Source organism: Heterodontus francisci, chromosome 6 (genome assembly GCF_036365525.1).
Source record: "Heterodontus francisci isolate sHetFra1 chromosome 6, sHetFra1.hap1, whole genome shotgun sequence".
NCBI lineage: Eukaryota > Metazoa > Chordata > Chondrichthyes > Heterodontiformes > Heterodontidae > Heterodontus > Heterodontus francisci.
The window spans coordinates 93,099,177-93,119,628 of record NC_090376.1 but is presented as its reverse complement, the minus strand read 5'-3'; the positions used below and the strand labels follow the sequence as shown (position 1 = coordinate 93,119,628).

The window sequence follows — 20,452 nt, the reverse complement described above, 5'->3', positions numbered from 1 at the left end:
GCTTGACTTTTTGAAAGATCTCATCATATTGACCTGAAAGTGACACCACGCTCTTCATGGGGGAATAGAGACAAATCACCTTTAAGACAAGAGAGGAGGAGGGAAAACGACCCCGGATGTTTCTACCTTGTAAGTTAACATTTTCAGGAGTAAACTTTTTGTGACGTGTGATGATCGCTGTACAGTACGTAAAGTCTCACATCTTCACTAACACGTGATAGAGGAGAGCCGAGACAGTGAGGGGAAGGAGACAGAAAACGGGAGAGTGAGACGGCGACCATCACTCTTTGACACGTTCAGGTAAGAATTATTTAGCCGAGCGAAAGGATTTTTTTTCCAAAATAAACATCATAGTTATGAGCGGCGAGAAGGTACTAACATTCTTCACATGTGGCTAACGCTTCAACAAAACACTCTTCCAACAACCCTAGCGTTTGTTCAATTCTTCACCCTAACTGCTATCTGTAATAATTAAGCTACAACAAATATTCGGGATGTACGCGAGGGGGTTTCAATAGGGTTTATCTGAATTTGTTGTAAAACAGTCGGCGGGATCCGTCTTTTAAATATTTGCGAACTTCACACATCAACCTGTGAGTTAGCTCAGGAGGTAACTAGACTGACTGCACCGTTCATATTTCAAATACTGAACTCCTTCAATTCTGAACTTGATTCGTCTCTGTGACTTCCCGTGTACTCCGTCTTTAAACATGTCAGTTTTAATAAAAACAAGTTAGTGAAAAGTTGGATGGAAAGTGAAAGTTTGTGTTAAGATCTGCCCTGTTAATGCCTTTTGACAGTGAGGTGATCAGATGCGTGGGATGGAGTTCGTGCGTGAGGAAAGTTGCAGAGCCGCGGTTGGCGGAGTTCAAACTTGAGAACGAACAGTAGGTCCAGAAAGCAAACTCACTCCTGCACTCTTCAGACAGTGGCATGGAGCAAGGAGGCATGAAAAACATGGGCGAGAAGGAAGCAGCGGACAAGGTTCTACCTTATTCTTCAGAAACTAGTTCCAGAGATGGGTGCACAACAGACTTACTGAAGGCGGTTTCGGACTCAATGGGGCTTTATATGGATGACCTGCTCCCGGAGACTGAACTCACGGCAGTTTTGGATAGGAAAGTTGAGAATGACTCTGAGAAAAGCAATATTCCTGCAAAACATCTGGACAGCATGGGCTTATCTTCTGTATCCAATCTCAGTGACGCGGCTGAACCCTCTACGTGGGCAAATTGCGATTTAAGCTTAAGTGAAAGCAGCTCGGAAGGGATTGGGGCGGAAAAGCAGCCCATCGCCACTGTCCCTGCCACCTCCTGGTCGATGATCAACACAGATAGGAATATCCCCACAGAAGCCAAACTGCGCAAAGTGTGTCCCGGGGAAAGTCTAAGTTCAATCGAACACGGCGGAGCGACCGTGAACTTACACTCCATGAAATCCGAGATCAGCCAAGACAGAGATGTTGCCTGTAACCCAAACCCTCGGGGACATATGTCACCCCTGAATATTTTCCGTTTTCCTTTCCTACCACTCAATCCCATCTATCTGGCCGCACGTACTCACCAACTTCTCACCACGGACGATTGCGACCACGCTCCTTACATCCCGGACATTTCCAGCTCATATGGTTTTGCCGAGGCTGGCGGCTCTCCCAATTCAAAACCTGAAAGGAATATCCAACAGGAATCACACCCGGCGATGAACATGAGCCAGGAGACCAGCAACCAGTTCGGTTATATGCCCACTGGCTATTCCCCATATACTGACTATTCCGTCTCCCCTCAACAGCAAAAAGCCACCATGAGAGGCGAGCAATTTGAAGATGCTGTAATGTTTAAGACTGAACCTATAGATTCCTATGGTCTCTCGCACCATGAATCAGGACTCAATTGCAACTTCTTGGTTCAAGATGATACCATGCCGTCTACTTCTTCAGCTCCTGTGACCTGGTACCAACCCATTACATATTTGGGCTATCAAGGTGGAAATAAAGCAATGTCAGACACTTATTCGCAAGGTTACTCTCAGTACAGTGGTTTGATAAGGTAAGTGTCACAGTGTTACTCACAAATCGCTTTCACATAGTCTTTTTTTTCCGTTTGATAAACTGTCGTTAAATCTTTGATTGGTTAATGCTATTTTGTATATGCAATTTTAAATATGATTCTAAATGCAACAGACCCAAAAGCGTTCTGTTCGTGAAACCTCTGAACTTTGAGAAAGACTTCACCTAAAATTGAGAATGGTTAAGGGCAAGAGCTAAGGAATAATTGATTACACTTTTCACTTTTAAGTGCGGTCAAAGTAGCTTGATTGCATAATTGATCTTAAAGTTATTTTTAAAATATAAAACTTTTCCACCTGTTCCATGCCATCTGTTGAGTGTTTTCTGATACTAGTAAATAGTCTCTATTCCATTGGTTACTGACTTTAACTAAATATCAATGCCCATTTATAGACAGCTGCTTCACACAATATGATTGTTGAACTAATCATGTGTAGCATTTTAGTCCCAGGACATATTAATAAATCATATTGTTGCCCGGCCCCTCAGATTGTCTTCGCTCTCCCTGTTCACACAATTCTGATTCCATCCATGCTAAACATCTTTTTAAACAAGATATAGGTAATTATACTTGTGGGTAAAATTCAGCAGTGTACAAACTAGCATTTGAGCCAATATTTGGTCTGCAGTGTTGGATGAATGCAACTTGAAACACTGAAATGTTTTCATCTACACTCTATCTCCACAGCTTTCTCTTTTGTGTATTGCATTTAAGGTAAAATAGAGAAAGGCTTTTCCATAGTGATATTTGTGGTTGATTAGTCAAGTCAGGCATTGCAGTTCTTAAGCAAGAACAACAATTGAAGGCTGTGACTCTGGCAAGCAGTATAATTAGGAGAAATACTCGTTACATTATAGGACATTAAAAAGGATTTGTAAGTTTATTCCTAACAGTATAAAGTTAATTTTATCAGCTTGGCACCCTGGAAAATAAGTATTTTAATTAAACAATAAACCACTTTTGAATTGTGTTACATTTGCATGATAACTGTCTTTCTTGTTTGTGAAGATTTATGAAAAGGCAAGTAAAGAGTAATGGGAGAAAGAGACAATAAGTTTACTTATCCCTGCTTTCAGCACTCCTACCCCTCATGAATGTGTTATTGAAAATGTTGAAAAAAGGTCAATTGAATTTGTTAAGTAAGACCTTGCTAAAGGTTATGATTAAGTAACCAGTGTAAAATTCCAGAACTATAGATACATATTGAAAGCTGAGTTCAACATTGACACAAGTGAGGATTCTAAACTTGAAAAAAATTAATAATATGACAACAGTGATTAGTACAGCTGTATTTTGAGCACAAGCAAGGGTGCTGCAGTCTGTTAGGCATTTTATAATAGATCAAGTAGAGTGTGAGAGAGAAAGAGAGGGGGAGAGCTGAGAACTCAGAGGGCATTGGAGGCTCCTAAGTTACAGTGGGTACTACATTACACAACAAACACACCACAATAGAACCAGTTATCTGCACATAGTGGAGAAACACAGCTTGAAAATGCTTCAACACAGCAGGGATTTTGTGACTGAGTAGTGCACCTGGCAGGGATACTTAACCACCTGCAATGCATGGTCAGTGGCAGCAAAGAGTGTTGCTGCTCTCGACTTGATGCCACAAACCTTCCAGGCATCTTTAGGAACATCTCAAGTCAGGCATTTTGTCCCATTAAGAAGGAACTGAAGCCCAGTATGGCCATGATACACCCTACCTACATCCAGTGCCCCAAGAACAAGTAACAGAACAGCTAAAGCAGGCAGGAGAACAGGTGTAATTGAGTTTTACAGCTCAGTTCTTCCAGTGAGTTCTGCAATTAGGTACTAATATTTTCTTTTGGATGGAATTACAATTACAGAACAGCTATTTGTCATCCCCATTTTTTTTCTTGTTGTGTAACATGTGGCTTTGTGTAGCTTTTAGAAAATGCTATTTTATTTTCTGCGTGATGAAAGATTGACAAACTACAAGATAGAATCCTAGTGAATTAAATTCAGTTGTGCAGTGCTAATGGCATATGTGTTTAACGTGTTTTGATGCTATATTTGTTCTTTGTGTTGTGAACTTCTCCATGCTGGTTGTAGATGTGCCCTAATATTAAATGCTCTCTAGGTTAAAGCAGTAGTACTGGTGGCTGGGTACAACTAACACTGAAGTATCAGCATCAATATCAGGGGCCTCAGGTACTGTAGGCACAGCTCTCATATGTGCTACTCCACACATGGCATTAGTGCACCTCATCCTGAGGTTCATTGATCTATGCGAGCATAGAACTGGAGACATCTATGAGATTTTGCAATAACTCCATCATGTCATCCTACAACTGTTCTTTAGCTGCCCAACAGTGCGCTTTGAAATTTGGACACCAAAGTCTCCATAGCAGTAATGAGAACACTCATGCTGGATGCTGCTATTATACTTATGGCCTGAGTAACTGGTGTCTCCACTGCAGTTGCTGCTGTTATTGCCATATGCTGATTGACAGACTGCGCTACAAATGGCTGTTGCTACATGCCATTACTCATGTGATAACAGTGCATAACTAAGAGTTGGACTCCTCTAGATCACCTTCCAGTATCATTTTTAAGGAAGTAAATGGCTTCTCAATATGGGCATGCTGCCCTAACAGTATCTGTATGAAAGCAGGAGGACTAAAGTTTGAACTACCATATAAATCAGTAGTGGGCTTCCTTCCTGTGCTAGTTTGATTCTTCCTGTGATTAAGCATCACAGCTGCTACCCTTTTCCTACCAGAGTATAGTGTTTCACCAGAACTCAGTGCATCACCCTGTGCTGCATTTTCATCACTATCAACATCTCCTGTAGTGTGTTTACCTGCAATGCTTCTAGATTCAAGTGGGCTGGTGACAATAGCTGCCGAGGTCTATGGTGCTCCTTAGATATGACTGGTGGTTGACTGGGTTCTCCTTGATTTATGAAGACAGCAGATAGTATATTGTCAGTAGATGAAAACACTTGTCCAATTGCTTATTAACTTTGGTCTTCTGAAATTAATAGTTGAGGCTTATTGGCATCACATGCATATTTATGCCCTTGTACATAAGCAATATGTATGAATGCATTCATGAAGCATGCCATACAAATCTTAGAATATCTGATTAATTTAGTTGATTAATTTACCACAAATCCTTTCTGGTATTCCAATCTTCACAGCTTCAATCCATTTCAAACTCTTTGCCAGACAAATTAATTTTTCCCTCATCCAGCATGGGTGTCCACTATTTGTTGCACATTGTGCTCTCTTATTACGTGAGAGTTTTGGCTTTAAATGTTGGAATTGTGGAATTGGACACATGGTGATTTGGCCATTGAAAATTATTTTACATCTTGAACTTTTCCAAATGTGCAAATACGTCGTCCGCCCCTATTTTACAGTAATATTAATTTCTTACTGTTGTACTTCTCTTTTTCATTCTTCTTCTGGCCCTCCTGCAAGTTCTTCTAAGTGGAGAAGACAGAATTGATCCTGTTAGTGGCATTTTCAATGCTGGCATCTTTTTTGTATTATTAAGAAGCTGTTCTCCCTTACGAAAAATGTGCTGCATCTTGCCATGTCTATGCTTGTGGTACTTCCAAAGCCTTCTGACTAAATCCAGTCTTGTACTCTTATTGTTAAATCATTTCCATCAATATTCTACATTACACAGCTATATCCTATGACTTCTTAAATTTGTCGGGGCTAAGTGGCTGTTTAACCACTTTAAAACATGTGAAATAAAATGGCCATGATTGGCTGCTACATTTTATTCACATTTCTCACACTTTCTATTTAAGAATGTTACTTGCTAAGGTAATTTTATTAGTGGATCTGTTAAAAGTTCGAGATAGAACTCGTTAGCCTTACTTTTACAAACTGAGGAATATCAGTCCATCATATTGAACCAAGATTTATTTATTGTGTATTGTTGGTTGGAAATACAGTAGTACAGTTGGTAAGATTATTCCTTTCATTTTTGGGAACAATAATCTCAACTGTTTGGAATGTTTCAATCTAATTCAAAGTGAGAAAAAGTCTAAAGCAGAAAGCTGCCTGTAATTCAGTGCTGAAAGACTCTAAATTGGCAATCTCACTGAGAGAGACCACAAAGACGTTCAGTAAAAGTGATAAAAAATTTGGTGCAGGAACTAGTTGGTGCCCTCACATAAGCACTTTGGGGCCTGCATTTGAATCCAATCCTCTGGTTATACGAGTCCAATGTGACATGGATTACAGTCACAACTGAGCTTCTAGTGAAGTGTCAACCCATGAAAGGTACCACTAACTTAGGACTAAATTGACTATCATACCCAGAGAGACCATAAGAAAGGCTGGTGTGGGAAACTGAAATGTGACATAGTTGGAGTAGGGGGCACTCTTCTGAGGCTAATGAATTAGAGTTATTATTGGAACTAATCAGAGGGAGGTTTCTGCTACAACCATCCCTTGCTATAGCTAGGTTGAAGTACACGATGCTGAGACTGGTGCATGAAATAGGAAATGGCTTGTCACGTTGATGAGAACAAAAAAAACCCTAAATTTTAAAATACATAAAATGAAACTCATACTGGTGCACAAGGTAAGTTCCTCAGAGGTTTATATACATCTGGAGTAGAGAGAACTTCACCGCACATCAAAGCTTCATTCTACCTCATTTGGGATTGCTGGTATTGGCACTGGGTCCAAAATTTGGACAGTATTCTATTCCTAAGCACTAAACACCCCTTGTCTTCAGTGTAAATTTCAACCCCTTCCAGCTTTTTTCCAGATAAAACAGGATCTGTTAACTCTTTTATAGTGTACAATTTCAGAGCATGATCATACAAATTATTCAGCTGTTTTTCACGGTTTAAATTTTCTTATGTGCGGAGGATGTCATTGGACTTTATGGGGTGAACCTTCTGCGTCTGTCTTGATGCCAAGGTACCTCTTCCACTGTCAGTGCAAGGCATTGAAATACTTAGGCTTGTATGCTGCTACTGCAATCTACATTTGGAAGAATGGGAATTAAGTCTTCGAATCATAAGAAATTTTACATGTGTAAACCCATTTTGCGTTTAAGTTGTGCTGTAGACTTGTTGGGACATGTATGGGTTGTAAAGATCTCTCAATGTACATTGGTATAGGAAGCTGCTATAATTTAAACATTTAGAATACTCGTTTTGTCATTAATTGAGGAATTCAATCTTCTCTTATGTAGATAATTCAAAGAAAAGTATTACAAATTTGTCTATGTAATAGTAGGATATTCACACTTTCAGCTAACTGAAATCTTTTTGGGATTTAATCAATCAATTATAAAATTACATAGGTGTCGCAATATATTTTAAATCAAGTATTCGTTTAGCATTCAGTAAAACAACCTCTGCTTTACTGAGAACTTTCCAGCTGAATTACACTGGGTTTCTGGCATCACTTAGGAGGCGAGGGCAGAAAATTGGGTGAGAACCTATATCACTGAGTCCCTGCCCACTTCTTTGCCTGTGTCCCAGTGCATTCAATTAAGATAGTAATGATGGAGTGACATTATCCATAACAACTGACCTAGCAATGCAGGATGCCAAATACAGCATCATTTTACTGATGTCCAGTGTTGCTTGAACCATCAGTATTTAAATAGACTACTCCAGTGAGTGCAGTTGATTGCAGAGTGGTTGATTTCAGATTGTTCCGTTGCCCAACATGGCAGCAGACCCCTTTAAGCTGCTAGGCTCCAGAGTCTTACACCAGCAACAATTTTCCAGCCTCCCCAGTGCATTTGAAATAATCACCAGGAGCCCCCTAAAATAATTTTTGTCAGGCCAACCCCAGAAAATTTGCTGTGGTCAGCAGCGAGACAGGTGGACAAGGTGGAAGTCTGCCACACTTCTGCAGCGCTGTTAGCAGAGTGGAAGTTCTCACCAGTCAGTTCTTTTAGGCAACAAGTTGAATGGTTTCATATCTGGCTTTCCTGACATCAGACATATAATGAGAACTTTATTTCGAAAGATTTCACAGATAAGTTTACCAGGTTTTATTGCCATTTTATCCATTTCAAAACTACCCTAATTCACAGCCCTACTGTAAACTTACTTGAAGTTTGGGACAGTTAGTTGTAAGCATGATCGCTTTACTGCATCAAAAGAAAGGAAAAACTTGCATTTATATAGCACCTTTCATGACCACTGGATGTCTCAAAGCACTTTACAGCCAATAGAAGTACTTTTTTGAAGTGTACCCACTGTTATATTGTAGGAAACGTGGCAGCCAGTGTGCACACAGCAAACTCCCACAAACAGATATGTGATAATGGCCAGATAATCTGTTTTTGTGATGTTGATTGAGGGATAAATATTGGCCAGGACACCAGGGATAACTCCCTTGCTCTTCTTCAAAATGATGCCATGGGATCTTTTGCACCCACCCAAACAGGCAGATGGGGCCTCGGTTTAACGTTTCATCCAAAAGACAGCACCTGAATGTCAGCCTTGATATTTTTTGCACTGACGTGCTGGAGTGGGTCTTGAACCTAAAACCTTGTGACTCAGTGACAAGACTACTACCAACTGAACCACAGCTGACGCAGTTTTAACTAGAAAACACTTCGACCAGATTACATGCTTCATCATGGTTGCATGCCCATGTCGAAGAAACTGTAGTCAAATAATCAGACTTGGCACGGGGAGTACTCGCAACCGACTTTTATTAACTTGTGCACAAGGAGAACAAACACAGTAGAGCTCACATTGAGACTCAGTGCGATGTTCTGAAGAATTTGAGTAAAACAATGGCAATTATACTATTCTGCAACCAATCTTACAACAATAGTTCAATCCCTAATTTGCATTCTAAAGCACCAATAATATTACAATTCAGTTTTTGCTCTAAACGAATAAGATACAGTAATTTTCAATCCTTCGTTTACATATCTATCTCACCATTGGCCTTGCAGCTGGTACAGCGCAATAACAGAAAGAGACATTATGCTTCAACAACACTCTTCTTATCTCATCACCCAGACATGACACATTCCTAAGGAACAGTTAGTGTGAGAAATATACTGACCAGGCAAACTCACAGCCCTTGTCTGAGGGTGGCTCACCTCACCCAGTTGTGATAAATAAACTGCATTACTAGTAAAAGTAGAAGCTAACCTTCAAATTGTACTCAGGGGCATAGTGTCATAGGGTCATAGAATCATTAACAGCACAAAAGGAGGCCATTCGGCTCATTAAGTCCATGCCGGCTCTCCACAGAGCTAGGCTGTCATTCCCACTCCCCAGCTCGATCCCTGTAGCCCTGCAAGTCTATTTCTCTCAGGTGGCCATCCAGCTTCCTCGGAGTCATTGATTGTCTCTACTTCCACCACCCTTGTGGGCAGCGAGTTCCAGGTCATCACCATCTGCTGTGTAAAAAACTGTTTCCACATATTTCCCCTGCAACCTTTGCCCAAAGCTTTCAATCTGTGTCCCCTAGTCCTTGTACCATTTGTTACTGGAAACAACATTTCTTTGTCTAACTTATCTAAGCCTGTCATTCTATTGTACACTTCTATTAAATCTCTCCTCAATCTCCTTTTCACGAAAAGTGTCCTGGAGTTCTCACATAGCACAGGATGTGCACTCCAGAGGTTGGAGCAGCCCTGCCATTCCTCTATCTGTTAGATAATAAACCTTGGTACTACAACTGAATTCTACTACTAATAAACCCTGCTCTTACTAATAATAATAACCCTACCAAGAGTAATAAACCTTACCAATAGTAATAATAAACTTACTACCACTAATAATAAACTTAACCAATACTAATCTACCTTACCACTACGAATAGACCCTACCAATACTAAAACATTACCAATAGTCTTAATAATCTCAGCAATAGTTGATGATCCATCTCGACCTCCTCCTGAAGTCCCCAGCATCACAGATGCCAGACTTCAGCCAATTTGATTCACTCTGCGTGACATCAAGAAACGACTGAAGGCACTGGATACTGCAAAGACTATGGGCCCTGACAATATTCAATAGTACTGAAGACCTGTACTCCAGAACTTGCCGTGCCCCTAGCCAAGCTGTTCCAATACAGCTACAACACTGGCATGCAATGTGGAAAATTGCCCAGGTATGTCCTATACACAAAAAGCAGGACAAGTCCAACCCGGCCAATTACCGCCCCATCAGCCTACTCTCAATCATCAGTAAAGTGATGGAAGGTGTCATCAACAGTGCCTTCAAGCAGCACTTGCTTAGCAATAACCTGATCAGTGACGCTCAGTTTGGGTTCCGCCAGGGCCACTCAGCTCCTGACCTTATTACAGCCTTGGTTCAAACATGGACAAAAGAGCTGAACTCAAGAGGTGAGGTGAGAGTGACTGCCTTTGACATCAAGGCAACATTTGACCGAGTATGGCATCAAGGAGTCCTAATAAAACTGGGATCAATGGGAATCAGGGGGAAAACCCTCCACTGGCTGGAGTCATACCTAGTGCAAAGGAAGGTGGTTGTGGTTGTTGGAGGTCATCTCAGCTCCAGGACGTCACTGCAGGAGTTCCTCAGGTTAGTGTCCTAGGCCCAACCATCTTCAGCTGCTTCATCCATGACCTTCCTTCAATCATAAGGTCAGAAGTGGGGAAGTTTGCTGATGATTGCACAATGTTCAGCACCATTCGTGACTCCTCAGAAACTGAAGCAGTCCATGTAGAAATGCAGCAAGACCTGGACAATATCCAGGCTTGGGCTGATAAGTGGCAAGTAACATTCGCGCCACACAAGTGCCAGGCAATGGCCATCTCTAACAACAGAGAATCTAACCATCTCCCCTTGACATTCAATGGCATTACCATCACTGAATCCCCCACTATCAACATCCTAGGGGCTACCATTGACCAGAAACTGAACTGGAGTAGCCATATAAATACCATGGCTACAAGAGCAGATCAGAGGCTAGGAATCCTGAGGCAAGTAACTCACCTCCTGACTCCCCAAAGCCTGTCCACTATCTATAGGGCACAAGTCAGGAATGTGATGTAATACTTTCCACTTGCCTGGATGGGTGCAGCACCAGAAACACTCAAGACGCTCGCCATCATCCAGGACAAAGCAGCCCGCTTGATTGGCACCCCATCTACAAACATTCACTCCCTCCACCACCGATACACAGTGGCAGCAGTATCTACCATCTACAAGATGCACTGCAGCAATGCACCAAAGCTCCTTAGACAGCACCTTCCAAACCCGTGACCTCTGCCAACTAGAAGGACAAGGGCAGCAAATGCATGGGAACACCATCACCTGCAAGTTCTCCTCCAAGTCACACAGCATCCTGACTTGGAACTATATCACCGTTCCTTCACTGTCACTGGGTCAAAATCCTGGAACTCCCTTCCTAACAACACTGTGGGTGTACCTACCCCAAATGGACTGCAGTAGTTCAAGAAGGAAGCTCACCACCACCTTCTCAAGGGCAATTAGGGATGGGCAATAAATGCTGGCCTGGCCAGCGACACCCAAATCCCATGAATGAATAAAAAAAAGTAATACATCTTACCAATAGTAATGTTAGTAACTGGGAAATACTCCCAACCAATCTAATAAGCTATGAGTAAACTTTACTACCACTAATAAAAGCTTACAATTACTAAAATTATTCAAGTTTTGAAATATGAATGAGAAAAATATTCAGCAACCAATCAACTACCTGTTTTCCTGTGACGTCGCACTTTGATTTTTCTCAGAACGCAGTCGGTCTGCTCCTTCCCACCATTGCTGTGGTAAACTTCCCGCTGGTCTCACTCGCACTCACTCTTCCTGACTCCACTCTGTTAAACTTCCCGCTAGTCTCACTCTCTCTCGCTCCTTCCCCCGGCTGACGCTCTTTTAAACTTCCCGCTAGTCTCACTCTCTCTCGCTCCTTCCCGCCGCTGACACTCTTTTAAACTCCCCGCTGGTCTTGCTGTCTATACAAATTGTCATGTTTTATTAATTATCAGGAAGTGACATGGGAATTTCAAATACATACAGGCTAGATCTTGTACCAAGCTTTAACTTACTTCCTTATCCAATAGTCTATTGTTTTCTTATTTTACATAATGAATAAAATATAATACTATAATGTCATAGGTATGAGCATCACATTGTATTGAAATAGATTACAACTCCTGGTGGTGCTGTGGTAATGTCACTGAACTAGTAATCCAGACCCCCAGGCTAATGTCTTGGGGACATGGGTTCAAATCCCACCATGGTGGATGGTGCAAATTAAATTAATTAATAAAAATCTGGAATTAAAATGTTAGTCTCAGCTGTTAGGTGGCTTCTGTTTGTGCTGCATGGAAGCTGAGGCATCGACCATCAGATGCTGCATCACGGTTGGGTCCGCAAGTGTTTTCAGGAAGTTGGCCATCACTTGCTCACTGGAAAGATTGGGCTCCAAGTTCCATGCAAAGCCCTGTGCTAGATTGGAGCTGGACTGCATGATTCTCTTTGACAATGACATCAGGCCTTCTGGAAGGCCAGCCAATGCATCAAGTATTTCCAGATGCGTATCCATCAGTCTTTGCTGTAAGCTAGCCCATCAAAGTCCTCATTTGAGTCCTCTCCAGCTGAAGTCATGTGCTACTTTGTCCTCTGGGGGTGCTCGCACCTACGCTATCCTTTTTCCCTGTCCTGACTGCAGCCCACTCATGCCTGCTGACTCACCACATGCAGATCCCGCCTCAATGCTCCCCTCTAAAGTACATGCAGTGCCAGTATCTGAGCTGGTGGATGGGAATGTGAAATTGAGTGATGGTGTTTTATCACCATCAATGTCATGTTCCTCTTGGACCTCATGCTCCCACACCAGTTCATGAATATCTGAAAGGAGCAAGGCACAAGGATAGGGCTGGGGTGAGGGAAGTCGTGGTTGCGGGGGACTGTGGGATGGGTGGTGGAGAGGCTGTAAGCAAGAGGTGGATGCTTACACCATCTGCAGCTTGTAAATCAGAAGAGATTGTGAGATACAGTGAAGTGGGTTGTGAGAAGGTGGATTAGGTAGGAACATACTGTCATCCTATATGTTTTCATTCCTGCTGCTGGCCACGGCCTCAGTCATCGTGGCACCAGTGATGGTGAGCACCATCCCCTCCATAGGTGGGAAGACATTGCATCAGTGCCTGTCCCCCACCGATTAGCTGTTGCTACCTCCAGTTATGTGTCACCTTGTCCTGCAAGAGAGAGGGAAGTGTGTCAGTGAGAGAGGTGCAATGTATTTGGGTGATGTGGCTGTCATGGTTGAATAGCTGGCATTGTGTGCAAGCTGTGAGATGTGGGTATGAAGCTTGTGGTAGTACTAATTGTGTGAACATGAAGTGACACTATAAATATTGCATCTGAGTCATGCTTGATAGAGATTTTTGGTAGGTAGTGAAGGGGGTGTGGTAAATGGAGCAATGTGTGAGACCAGTGGTTCATTTGTAAGGTTATGGCATTTAAAGATACATTCATTGACCTTGATCAGTCGTGTGAGGTCATTGAACTTTTTGGGATACTGCATCCAGGTCCTTGGAGCTAGATAGCTGGCAATGACTGCAATGGCTATCTGCTTCCACTGCCTTCCTAATACCTATCTGGAGGGCCTCCTGGCATGCTTAGCACTGGACTGCATGCCATCATCATTTATATGAGCTTCCATCACAAAGTTAGCATGCTGCCTGCATCACTACAAGCAGCTGCGAGTAAATCACGCATGGCAATCTCTGTGCCGGATTACTGGCCGAATCCAATTTTACCCAATTTTCCTTTGAGTATTTTATATGAATGAATGACATTGATAGAAATTCATAATGAACGTTCTGTTCATTTCTGCTGCTATTCCAAATCCTTCCATCCTATCACAAGTTAAAGAAAATTAACAAGAAGATATAATTCCTAGTTAATGGCTATTAGGGCCTTGTTGAAGACCAGTTTGGAGAAATTAATGAGAATTGACTCTAACTCATGGAGGGTTTGTGGGGTTCATTGGGGGACAAGATTTCAAAATATCAGCACAGGTTTTACTTAATGTTTAAGAAATGTTACTGTCCAGTAAAAGTGTAATAATACTGTAGATAAGTCAGATGTGTTTTGGCAAAATTGTAACTTTATAACAAAGATAATTTAATGGCAGTATTTTATTGAGGATGAAATGAACATTTTATGAGCTCAATACATAATAACTTAATTATAGTTTGAAAAAAATGCATAAATTAATAAATTACCCCAATGTGACACATTAATGATATAATAAAGTGGTATGATTTAGCAATGGATTATATGTACCAAATGTGAAATTATTTTGAAATATTTCAAATCTCCTTTTTGATATAATCTGTGGAAAGTAAAAGTAATTCAAAGTCATATGCTAATATCTGTATTTTTGCAAATTCAGAATACCTATTTAACAATTCTGAAAAAATTCATCTGGACTTTGTTTGACGCTTATCACATTACAAATAATGGACTTTATGGATTATTTACACCTTAACTATAAGAATGACTATAGTCCTGAGTGTTCTTGCGCAAACTGATCCTAACTCTCACTACAACATAAAAAGAATTAATCTTTTTTGTTCATGCCACTATTTGATGATTATCCATATCACTGTTTTAAATATGCTTAATGTCCCCTTGTTTCTGCGGTAGATTGTGGTTTGCTTTGCAGACATGTGTAAGATTGGAAAATGTATATCAGGTAACAAAAATAAATCTATCTCCCTCGATATAAAGTCCTTAAAGTAAAGTGTGTCTGTTAGAAATGAAAGTATGTATCATATTTGCCTCTAATTGAATTAAATATCACATTTCTAAAACAGAAACAAACTACAGCTAAGCAGATTGTGGATCTACCATGGAGAAAGAGAATCTTAAGAGCATTAAGAGAAACAATTAGCCACTAATTGACTTCAAGTTGTATCTAGCAGTAAATCACCTCTAACTGATCATAGAATGTACCTATTCAAAGTAATCAGACTTCATGGCCTTAAAACAACAGGTCCATTTAGCACAATGCCATCTAAGCAGCAGAATAATATAATTTGTGTCACTATTGTCCTGTCCTTTCAAAACAGTGGCCCTGATTTTAACCACACCTCTTAAGCAGCAATGGGGCAGGCAAGCAGTTCATACTGGAAAAGTTGGCTTATTGCCCCGTTCTGCCAAAAAATATTTTAACTTCTTCTAAACCTCGGATTGAAAACCTGTCAGTTAGAAACAATTGGTGCCTCATTAATAAATTCAAATAAGAGTCAGATAAGGCAATATGCAATTTTAACTGGGCAGATCAGAGGTTTCGTGCAGCAACAAACCTACTAAGTAAGAGCTAATTGGATTGGCTTCACAAACTGACCAATATGACTGCAAGGTGAACTTAAAGAGACACTCACCTACAGCCACTTAGGTGATTGTGATCTGTGTGCCATTGTGAATAGTGCATTTTCAAGGCAGTACTGAGCTTCTGCTTTGCTTTTTGATATTTTATCTGACTTATCTACCCTGTTTATAATGGGCACATTTATTGCTTCACTCCTTTGGATGGACAAATAGTTGGAGGAAGAGGAACAGCAGTAGTAGCGGCCTAAATAAGCAGGTCAAGTAGCAGGTGAATGGGCTGTTCATAGGCCTCAGGGAGTCCACAGGCTCTTTGGGCTGAGTTACTTCCTTGAATATTGCTGAGTAGCAGTGCAGGAGGAGGCTGTCTTAGCCTATGCAGCCTATTGCAGAAGGACCTGCTGCCTGTTGGATCACATAGATATACCTTCCAAGTAGCTGCCAAAGTCACCATGACCATTAACCTTTTTACCACAGGCTCCATTTAGGCTGTAACAGGGGATTGGAAGGTCTCTCAATGTACAGTGTACAGCTAATTCAAACATGTCACCCATGTCCTCCTTGCTTGAACAAACCAATACATTACTTTCGTGATGGATGCATGCAGCCAGATTGAGAGAGCTGATGGAATTTGCAGCAATAGTTGGCTTTCATCGTGCCCAGACCATAATTAGCTACACTCATGTATCTATCAGGGTATCAGAAGACAAGTCAGCAGCTTATGTGAAAAGGAAGGGCTTCCATTACTGATTATCCCTGCCACCTGTACCTTCTGCTGCTCCTTTTTCTGGGTGTTTCACAATATGCAGACTCCTAACTCACTCTGTAATTCAGCCCAGTGTTCTGTGCTAGTGTTTGGAAGTAATGCAGCAGGTGACAGTGCCCCCTCAGAGTGATTCTCCTTCTCTGAAGAGTCTTCTTCTGTTGGCTGTGACTGTTGAAAAGGATCTAGAGGAAAGAGCAGATGACAGGCAGTATAATGGAACTTGCTGTTGTCAAGTTGTGTCATTGTGCATTTTCAGAAGTTTATACAGGGGTGTAAGTAACAGTCAGAGACCTTGTTCACTCGGGCCTCCAGCCTCAAAATGCAGATTTCCAATGCATCCCAGTTTCCTTCCCTCCATCATTGGTGTCTGCCTAGGTCCTAAGCTCTGGAATTCTTTCCCTAAACCTCTCCACCTCTCTCTCCTCCTTGAACACACTTCTTAAAACCTACCTTTTTGACCAAGTTTTTGGTTTGCTGACTTAATATCTCCTTATATGACATGGTGTCAACTTTTGTCTGATAAGGCTGCTGTGAAGTGCCTTGGGATATTTCACGACATAAAAGTGCTGCTGTATAAGTACAAGTCATTGTTGAAATATATATCCTATTCTGCCAGCTCTGAAGGGGGTCTTTGGTTCCCAATGCTTGCTGTTCCAGCTCCTGCAACATCATGAGGTTAGCTGGTCCTTTCCCTGGTCTTGCTTCTCTTCCTTGTGCTCCATGTACTCAGTTTTGTTTTGCAAAGAGACATCATGAAAGTTAATAAGTTTCTCCTACAACAAGCTTGTGCTGAGAGCAAGAAGCAAGAGGCAATTGGATGGGGAGGAATTGAATGGAAAGCACATATGTAGAGTATGGTGAGGAATAAACCATGAGAGAAGTTGGCAAGTTGTAAATTTAGCAAGAGAGAAGCGAAAGTTACTTGTGACTGTTGTGATGGGAGCAAGGAAGAGGTGAGTAATTCTTTGTAACAAGACTAAGAAGTGCTTTAGTCTGATCTAGTTCTGGTGATGCATGTGATGGAGGGGAGGGAATTATAGAGAATGGTGGGGAGATAAGAAAGGACCATAGTTGTGTGTTGAAAGAGATGGAGAAATGAAAAGCTGTACTCACCCATGTTACCCTTATGAGGTCATTGAAGCACTTGCAGCTTGTGGGGATGATGCTGCTGGACTTGACATTCCCTGCAATGAATCCCCATGCCTGATGGACTTGGTGTTTTGGGATCCTCCTTCCAATGGCTGGAAAGAGAACTTGCCTCCCCACCCTGACCTCTACCAGCAGGACCTCCATGAAGGCAACAGAGAATCTGTGGATAAAAGCAAAATACTACGGATGCTGGAAATCTGAAACAAAAACAAGAAATGCTGGAAACGTTAACTCTGCTTCTCTTTCCACAGATGCTGCCAGACCTGCTAAGAGAATCTGTGGACTTAGCTGTCTCATTTTTGAGCAATTTCCTTTTCCAGCAATTACACTGCAAAATTTTGCAAAAAGGAATTTAAGGGGTGCATTCACACTTTATGTAGGCCTTTGGCTGACTTGCCAGAAATTGCAGTTTGGAAGTGGGCAGATTTCCAGTTGTGTCGGTGAATTTGGTGGAAAACCCACCTGTGAAATTTTAACTAAAATACTCTGGACCTGATTTCAGAGGCAGTGGGTGAATTTTAAACCTACCCTATTACCCACCTGCCCAAAATCCAACCAAAGTTATAATTAGGACCAGTGTCTCCCCTGTCCTTCAATGAGCAACTTCAGGGGAGATCCATTCTTGTAATAAATGTTTGTATATATGCAGACATTTTGGTAAATCTAGCTGCCATGAATACTATAAAATCTGCATTTTTAAAGATGATGTAATATTTATTTGATTTAAATCCCTTAGATCATAAATTATATAAATATATGCAAGAAGCCCTAATTATAAATTCATGTTGGTTCTGTGGCAACTATCGACCATTTAAAAAAGCTGTTATAGCTGCCATCACTGTTTTTTGGCCAACGTGGAAAGGTTGTACTTACGTATGATTTTATAATATGGCGTGTCTTGATCAACAAAAGGTACACTTAATTATCTGAGTTTTTCCACAAAAACAACATAACTGGTATTATTAATATAGTAACTGCTACATGTTTCATGTTTTATGCTATGCATTGTGTATAAATAACTAAATATTGGCTCAAGAGTGGAAATGGACAAACATAAAGCACAACAAGCGGTGAACATAATATTTGATATGTATTGTGTTATGCAACTGATTTCTGACCTGTTAGGAGAGCATAGGCACTGTCACTTGTATGCTCAACTATGATCTGTGAGTTTTGCTTGTTATTTTCCTCTAGCTATTTTCTAGTTTATTTTCTTGACTTTTCCTTACTTCAATATCTAAAAGTCCTAATATAATTCCTCATGGATTTCTTTTTGCAATATGTAATTTTTACATCTAGAGGTTTTTATACATATGTATTGCTGGTAATTATTCAATATCGCCCTTCAGATGCAACCAGTGGCTGGGCACATCACTGACCCAATCTTACAAGGAAAACCTTTGTCCCTGTTTACTAAATAGGTGTCAATTTATTGGTGAATAGAAGAGAACTTGGAGCAAAAAATGATTGTCACCCCTTCTAGTCTGATACATTCTTAGCAGTCCTAGTGCCAACGAACATAAACAGTGTCAGGTAAAATTGTTTGGGATCTAGAAACTGGACAGATTTATTTTAAATCAGTTTGATACCTATACAAGAAGAGGCAGCTACAAGGGATCAAACTGGATATTTTTAGTGACAACTAGGGCTTGTGAATAAATTAAGATTTTCTCAATTTTGTGGAGTCGTTATGGACAAGTGTACCAGATGTTAGAACTCAGATGCCAGGCAGTGAAGAATATAACAGGAGCCTAGACTTTATACATTTACAAGCTTTTACTTACTGAGGCACATATTACATTATCATACGCCGCCAGCTCCAACAACCACAGTTTAAGCCTGCTCCTATATATAGGAGCAAAGGTGAATCTCCAGTTAATGTCACCACCTGAATACAATTAAATGCCCAATTAATATACAATTAAGACCAGACTGCAGAACCTTGTTACCAGACATTTCATTGGTTATATCAGGGGAGGTGGGAGTGACTGCCCTTGACATCAAGGCAGTATTTGACTGAGTGATTAAGGAAGGGACTTGACAGGGTAGATACTGAGATGTTATTTCCCTTGGCTGGGAAATCTAGAACACAGGGACACAGTTTCAGCATAAGTGGCTGATCATTTAGGACTGAGATGAGGAGAAATTTCTTCACTCAAAGGGTTGGGAATTTTTGGATTTCTCTACCCCAGAGGATTGTGGATGCATCATCACTGAGTATATTTAAGTCTAAGATAGACAGATTTTTGGTCTCTCAGGAAATCAAGGGATATGGGAAGCAGGTGGGAAAGTAGAATTGAAGCCCAAGATCAGCCACAATCATATTGAATGGCCGAGCAGGTTTGATGGGCCATATGGATCTACTTCTCCTATTTCTTATGTTCTTATGAGTGTGGCAAGGAGCCTTAGTAAGATTGAAGTCAATGAGAATCGGGCGAAAACACTCCACTGATTAGAGTCATACCTAGCACAAAGGATGATGGTTGTGGTTGTTGGAGGCCAATCTTCTCAGTCCCAAGACATTGCTGTAGTAATTCCTCAGGGTAGTGGCCTAGGCCCAACCATCTTCAGCTGCTTCATCAATGATCTTCCCTCTATCATAAGGTGAGAAGTGGAGATGTTCACTGATGATTGCAGAGTAGTCAGTTCCATTCATAACTCCTCAGATACTGAAGCAGTCCGTGTCCACATGCAGTAAGACCAGGACAGCATTCAGGCTTGGATGGCAAGCAACATTTGTTCTAGACAAGTGTCAGGCAACAACTATCTCCAACAAGAGTGAATCTAACCGTCTCCCATTGACATTCAACGGGATTACCATTGATGAATCCCCCACCATCGACGCTCTGGGGATTACAATTGACCAGAAACTTAACTGGAACAGCCACATAAATACTGTGCCTACAAGAGCAGGTCAGAGGCTTGGAATTCTGTGGCAAGTAACTCACCTCCTGACTCCCAAAGCCTTTCCCAAAACCATTTACAAGGCACAATCCATTTGCCTGGATGGATGATGCTCCAACAACATTCAACAAGCTCGACACCATCCAGGACAAAGCAGCCCGCTTGATTGACAGCCCATCTACCACCTTAAACATCCATTCCCTCGCCATGGCAGCAGTGTGTACCATCTACAAAAAGCACTGCAGCAACTCGCCAATG

General features: G+C 41.2%; 1 protein-coding gene across 1 annotated transcript in view; it reads left to right on the top strand.

Moving 5' to 3' along the window:
• The first annotated feature begins 222 nt into the window (after window positions 1–222).
• Window positions 223–20,452, top strand: part of LOC137371443 (progesterone receptor-like) — a 386,043-nt gene continuing 365,813 nt past the window's right edge. Inside the window, exons 1-2 of the mRNA XM_068034058.1 lie at window positions 223–300; window positions 801–2,045. Coding sequence (XP_067890159.1) covers window positions 934–2,045 — 1,112 coding nt within the window. The 5' untranslated portion in view covers window positions 223–300; window positions 801–933. The remainder of the gene's footprint in view (window positions 301–800; window positions 2,046–20,452) is intronic.